At 44.4% G+C, this 6,861-nt stretch overlaps 1 protein-coding gene across 5 annotated transcripts in view; it reads left to right on the top strand.

Annotated features, from left to right (window-relative positions):
- Window positions 1-6,526, top strand: part of sgk1 (serum/glucocorticoid regulated kinase 1) — a 43,891-nt gene extending 37,365 nt beyond the window's left edge. For 2 of the 5 annotated variants that reach the window (XM_015029727.1, XM_015029731.1), the window contains 9 exons: window positions 1,894-1,969; window positions 2,177-2,252; window positions 2,350-2,538; window positions 2,658-2,789; window positions 3,594-3,830; window positions 3,923-4,018; window positions 4,126-4,281; window positions 4,372-4,461; window positions 5,093-6,526. In XM_015029727.1, the coding sequence (XP_014885213.1) occupies window positions 1,894-1,969; window positions 2,177-2,252; window positions 2,350-2,538; window positions 2,658-2,789; window positions 3,594-3,830; window positions 3,923-4,018; window positions 4,126-4,281; window positions 4,372-4,461; window positions 5,093-5,260 (1,220 nt within the window). In that variant the 3' untranslated portion in view covers window positions 5,261-6,526. The other 3 variants (XM_015029729.1, XM_015029730.1, XM_015029728.1) reach the window with 3 other exon arrangements.
- Window positions 6,527-6,861: the final 335 nt, after the last annotated feature.

The following is a 6,861-nucleotide window of genomic DNA, read 5'->3' as shown; positions in this document are numbered from 1 at the left end:
TGAAGGCCCCCTTCTTTCCTCCTCCCCCCCCCCCCCCCTTCGCCCCTCCCTTGCGAAAAGTCATGCAACCACCCGTGAAACACAAAACCGTGGAATGGAAGGAAATAGAGGCGGTGCGTCTCCGCCCTGATTAAAATGAAGAAAAAAAAATGCTGAAAGAAGCTCTCCAAGAAGAGGAATGCGCTGTAGTTTGATTACATCGCTGCCGAGGAGCCCGCAGCCTCTCTGCTTGTTGTGACCCGGGAGTTAGAAGGCATCCTTATGAAAGACAAAACGGCCTCTTTGACCTGTAAGTATAAAAGCATTATTTCTGGGGAAAATCACCAATCTCTTTTCCTATGCAGTAGTTAACAGCTCCTAACCCACTTTCTGTGCCCGAATGAGAGAGGGAAAGCGCAAGCAGACATGAGTTGCTTAACATTATTCGGCGGCTTGGATTTATGATGCACTTATCTATGGAAACTCCTCGTTGATAGGGGGTCCGGTAGCTATAAGTGCCTCGGCAGCCTTGGCAGCTGTCTCCTGTGACTTGTTGAACTCTCTGGAGCTGCTGCGGGCAAAGCGTAATGAGAACTCGTTCGGAGCTTAAAGGTTTGTTTGCGTTTTTGTTGCCAAATGCGGGACCTTTATGCTTCACTGTAATACTCAAGGCTACGTCTGTCACCGCTGTTTGACGTGACGGCGGCGAAACCCGTTCACCGCCGGTTTCGACGTCTGCGACTGTATCCATTTTACGCACGGCGATCTGTTCCTTTGGACGAAACTTGGCAATTGACGGTGATATCTTCTTACGTACAGTTCACTCTCATTCCTCAGAGGGATGTAGGTTAAACTTGAGCCAGGCGTTTTATATAACTGCTCCTCACTTGACGCTCCAAACTTAGCGCAAAGTTGTGTTTCTCTCCCCTTTCAATCATATTCTAATTGACTTCTCGGAGTGCTGTGATTCCTTTCTGAGAGGCAGCTGTTGCAGATTGTTTTTTTTTCTTTTTTCTTTTTCTTCTTAAAGGTGTTCAGGAGTTTCTCACTCTGTACTTTTCCACTTGCAGCGGCTTTTCTTGGCATGTGGCCTCCCCTCCGCTCAGGCTCTCCCTCCCCTCTTTCCTTTCTTTTGTGCCTCTACGGCACTTCTCTGTTCTTTCAGGCAAGAGCCAGGCCCGCAAAACCGATCAAATTATTATTATTTTTTGTCTTACAATTAAACGTATGTCAGTAGTATTTTTGTCGCCTTAGTATGGTGAACTTTTTTTTAAGGCAATACTCAAAACTGATGCAAACCCATATGTTTATATTCTAGTTTGTATTTTAAAACTGAAATGTTAGCGGAAGATTTTATTTTTTTTGCATTTGCCGGTTTGTGCGGACTTAAGATGTTGCATAACCAGAGTAGTCACGGAATTGCACAAACCTATGCGCAAGCAGAAATGTCCCAGTTAACTGTGTTCAGTAAGTTTTTTTTTTTTCCTAAACTCCAATGACGCAAGCGCGCTGGAAGGTGCGGCACTGACGCGTCAGCGCGCAGATGCCCTCTATTGGTCTAAAACGGATCGATCACCTCATGATGTATTTACCGAAGCTGACTGTTTCCACGCCTTCCAGCAGGCGTGGCCAGCTCCTCCCTCCTTAGGCCTCCTTATAAAACCGGGAGGCGGAGGCGTACAGTTACAATTTGTATTTTGGATTTTGACGAGCGCGGAGTGGATCTTGACACTCACCATGACGATCAAAACAGAAACAGAGAAGCCTGCCTTGACCTACTCAAAGACGAGAGGGCTTGTGGAATTAGTCACTGGTACGGACTAAGACTTGACGCGTTGAAGTGATCCGTACCCTTGTCAGTTTTTATTTTTGGAGTCTTATGTATTTTTCTTCTTCTTTCTTCTTGTTTTGCAGCTTTTATGAAACAGACGAAGATGGGTCTGAACGACTTCATTCAGAAGCTCTCCACCAACTCCTACGCCTGCAAGCAGTGAGTACCATCTGACTCATGTTATTGTTCTGCCTCCACCAGAGGACAAAACGTTGGGAAACCCGAAGCTGAAAATCATGTGGTTTGTCCTCTGGCGGAACTTTCTGACCTAATCAGACTCCCAAATCAGCTGCTTGATGTCACTTCAGAACAACTGATTATTGTTTTCTTTTTGTGCTCAAGCTTTCTGTTTTGTTTTTCCTCCAGTACTGAAGTGCAGTCCATCCTGAACTTAACTCCTCCACAGGACCCCGAGCTCATGAACTCAAACCCCTCTCCTCCTGTGAGTAGTAAACTTTTTTTTTTTTTTTTGGCGGGCGTCTTCTTGCAGCGATGCGTTCTGACTAAACTTTCATCTGTTCACGTTTGCATCCTCACAGCCCAGCCCATCCCAGCAGATCAACCTCGGCCCGTCATCCAATCCCTCAGCCAAGCCCAGCGACTTCCACTTCCTCAAAGTGATCGGCAAGGGCAGCTTCGGCAAGGTGCTGCTTGCTCGTCACCGCACAGACGACCAGTTTTATGCAGTCAAAGTTTTACAGAAGAAGGCCATTCTCAAGAAAAAAGAGGTAGGTGATGACATGCTCGCACCTGGAAATGCGCACATGTAAACAGCCCGGTGCGTCACCTAGGTGTGTTTGTGGTCAATCTCTCTAAGCCCCGCTGCTTTGTTTTGTCTTCATTTCAGGAGAAGCACATCATGTCAGAGAGGAATGTATTGCTGAAGAATGTCAAGCATCCATTCTTAGTGGGCCTGCATTATTCTTTCCAAACAGCAGACAAACTTTACTTTGTCTTGGACTACATCAACGGAGGAGAGGTGAGTTGTTCTGCTTAAGTGTATCTCTTAGGGGAAACTGAATTAAAAGAAGCAAAGATGGTAGAGAAGAGAGTGTGCATGCATTTCATTTGCGTAGATTTTTAAATAAATGTCATAGTGGAAGTTGAGAAGGAGCCACACAATACAATATCCCATCAGAATGAAATGCCGCAGGGATAACGAATAAACAGGGAGAACATTTTAAAGGGTGAAGTCTGGCAACAGATTTTAGAGAATGACTCTTGTCCCTGTGAGGTGCAGGGGAAATCCGGCAGATTTTTCTTTCCTTTTTTGTACTGGGGGGGGAACACCGCTCAGGAAGCCATGGGGTGGGCTTGGACAGCAGGGAGAGAAACTCTGCTCCAAAATTAGCAGCGCCACAGAGACTGTGTGTGTCTAATGGAGCTAATTTCCTGCGATTGTTGCACAAGCAAAGACAGTGCTGATTAAATATGAACCTCATCAGGAAGTGGAGCACATTTACTCTTCCTTTTTTTTCTTCTCTTCCCCTTCATCCTGCTGCCTTAGCTCACTCTCTCTCTCTCTATCTCTCCACCTTTGGCTTTGGCTTCATCTGTCAAACTGTTTTAAGCTAGTCGCCTTCCTGCCCTTTCACTTCCTCCCATCCGGTTTCCTCTCTTCGCTCTGTCTTTTTTTAAATCGGTCTTTTCTCCTGTCAATTCTCCTATCGATTTCTTTCTTGTTCTTCCTCTTATTTCGACATTGTAATTTCAGGAAAGCAAATATTAATATAAAACCTTTTTTTTTTTTTTTTTTTCCTTGTGTGTCCTTCTTTTGCTGCAGCTGTTCTACCACCTTCAGAGAGAGCGCTGCTTCCTGGAGCCCAGAGCCAGGTTCTATGCGGCAGAGATCGCGAGCGCACTGGGATACCTGCACTCCCTCAACATCGTCTACAGAGACCTGAAGCCGGAGAACATCCTGCTGGACTCGCAGGGCCACATCATCCTCACAGATTTTGGCCTGTGCAAGGAGAATATCGAACCCAATGGGACCACGTCGACATTCTGCGGTACGCCAGAGGTAAGGAGACTTTTTTTTTTTTTTACTTGTAAGTCTTTATTGCTGCTGTTATGCCAATGGTTTGAGTTTAATTCCTTTGTTTTTCTTTATAGTATTTGGCTCCTGAGGTGCTACACAAGCAGCCATACGACAGGACAGTAGACTGGTGGTGCTTAGGAGCTGTTCTTTATGAGATGCTGTACGGCCTAGTAAGTAGCTCCTGATACTTACAAAGTCTCTCCTTTAGACAATACACACTCAATGCATCAACAGTGCTTAGTTGGTATTGAATGTTTTCACCTTGCCACCTCTGCAGCCTCCATTCTACAGCCGAAACACAGCAGAAATGTACGACAACATCCTGAACAAGCCTCTGCAGCTGAAACCCAACATCTCCAACGCAGCCAGACACTTGTTGGAGGGTCTGCTACAAAAAGACCGCACCAAGAGGCTGGGCTGCACAGAGGACTTTGTGAGTATTCATACATGCGTTTTACTGTCCGTGTGTTTATGCGTGTTGATGGACAATTTTGAATGTATTTTTCCCGTATGTTTTCCTCAGATCGAAATCAAGAACCACATATTCTTCTCTCCTATCAACTGGGATGAGCTTAACGGCAAGAAGATAACGCCTCCCTTCAACCCTAATGTGGTAAGATTCTTAAAATGCTTTTTGATTTAGCAGACTATTAGGCATGGGCTGTTTACTGGTATCGAGGTATTACTGAGGTGTTTTAACAGTTATGGCTCCGATATAGCAAAATACATTTTCCTCATGGTGTTTCTGTGGTTTAATGTCCTTTGAATTATGTGTCAGAGTTATTGTCAGTGCATAGAGTAATGCAGCACTCCCCATCCTGCACGTGCTGCTGTGCACCAATAACCAGCTGGCTGAAAGATGGCCACAACTTTTACTCTGCGCACAAGTAAAATTTCTAATTTCCCTGCTAGGTATTGCGACTGCTTACAGAAAACACAGATAAGCTGTGAGGCTGAGGCTGTCACACACCTATTTGAGTGCAAGTCAAAAAGCTGCTTGCCAAGCTGTTTTAAATAGCATGGATTTTGTGTTGTCACCTTGACACCATTGTGAAAATTTCATACCGGCCCAAACCCAGTTACTTTATTTTACTCCCCTTATTTATGCTTGCGCAACAAGATCAAAGTCATGGAACATCTGCTGTGTGATTCTGAGCATGTCCAGTTATGGCAAAGTGCTGGAAAGCATCACTAATCCCCTCTCTCTTCCTCTCTCTCTTCACTTCTCTCTCTCTCTCCCACAGACGGGACCTAACGACCTGCGGCACTTTGATCCGGAGTTCACGGACGAACCGGTTTCAAGCTCCATCGGCTGCTCCCCAGACTGCGTCCTCGCCACTGCCAGCATCAAAGAGGCAGCTGAGGCCTTCGAGGGCTTTTCCTATGCCCCGTCCATGGACTCCTACCTATAGGACTCAAACACAGGCACTCAGTGCGGACACTGGTTTTCACTCACTGGACATAGATTCACTGTGCCATGTCGGTGGACTTGCGTCTCGATCCCCGCCCGTTGTTTCCCATCAGATTGATGGTTTACTCCCAAACCAGGCCCTGTGAGAGCCCATCAACAGCACGTGTACCTGTCATCTTCTCTCCATCACTTGAGTGCATTTCAGACACTCGCAAAGAGGGAATGTCTGCTGTAATTAATAGGTTGGGATTGTTTTCCTCCATTCCCGAGTCCCCTTTGAGTCTTAAATTCCCACACTTTTCCTGGTAACGGAGGACTTTTGCACAGAGTTCAGGCAGCTGAACGGCTTCCTCTATGTCCCAACAGACAAGCACACAACAAAACTTCCACCTTTTGTCATAAGATGAAGGCTGGACAGTAAAACAGTAAAAAAAAAAAAAAAACCTGGAATAAATTTCCATTCCGTGCAGCGAAAATATCTTCCCTCCACTAGGGGGAGCTACATCCGTAGCTTGACCAGAGATGTTATACATTTTTGGTGCTTTTGTTTCTTCTCTTGTACTTTTTTTTTTATTATTATTATTTAAAAAAGGGAGTCAGAAGAAGCTAAATGTTACAGAGGGGGGCGTTCCATTTCTCTTAGAGGTGCCTGTATCTTCTCTCTCTCCATCAGAAGACAAGTCATTTGGGTTTTTTTCTGTGTGGGCGCCGCAGTTTCATCTACCTGAGGCAGGTGAACTGAGATGAATTATCCCTCTTTACTGTATATGTATATGTATATTTTTTGTAATCATCTGACGATGTAGCACTAAGTTTGAACTTGTTTGACGTAGGGACTCAAATGATGTTTCATACCTTCATTTGCACATTACTGATGGAGAGGTGAAAAGAGAGCACTGCTGCTGGGCTGAGAATGAGCGGCATGTGTCGAGGAGAACTCTTCCAGCACTTTTAGCTTTCCGGCCACGTCCCCCCTCATTTAGTCTTCCAAATTGCCTCACACTGATGTAACGACAGCCTGCAGACAGGCTCATAAACATTCAAACTGAACATTCCACTTTAATATTGCTGTAATGCATTTTGGATGGTATTTAAGTTTCTTGTATATTTGGAGTCATGTGTACTAGTTTTAATGTATATTGAACAAGAAATTGACTAAAGGTATGCTTTAATATGTAACTATTCATGTTTAATGTACTGTAAATTGTAAAATTGTTTATGTGACCATGTTTGGTTTGCAATAAAAGTTTAACTTTATTACACGTTCTATACTGGCATTTTCTTTGTGTCTTTAAAAAATTTAATTTGAACGTTAACTGTGAATTTCCATTCTACCTTTTGGGGGAAAAAAAAAACATTAGTCAATCAAGGTATTTTCTTAAAGTTACTGTTTAAACTAAAGTATGTGAGGAATGAAGCGCAAAGGGTGACATTTGTTGGAAATGACTTGAGCTGTTTGACTAATGTCCCAGATTACAGCGGACTTTCTCCCCCTCAGTACGTCAGCAGTCTTACACAACAATCAGTCATATCCAAGTGTTTGAGTCCTTGAAGTGCTAATAAGTAGAGGGGGGGAGGGGTTAAAGTAACTGAAAACATGCT

Source organism: Poecilia latipinna, unplaced genomic scaffold (assembly GCF_001443285.1).
Source record: "Poecilia latipinna isolate Pla-1442-1.1 unplaced genomic scaffold, P_latipinna-1.0 Scaffold161, whole genome shotgun sequence".
Classification (NCBI taxonomy): Eukaryota; Metazoa; Chordata; class Actinopteri; order Cyprinodontiformes; family Poeciliidae; genus Poecilia; species Poecilia latipinna.
The sequence above is the reverse complement of the archived record's forward strand: the minus strand, read 5'-3'. Positions and strand labels throughout refer to the sequence as shown.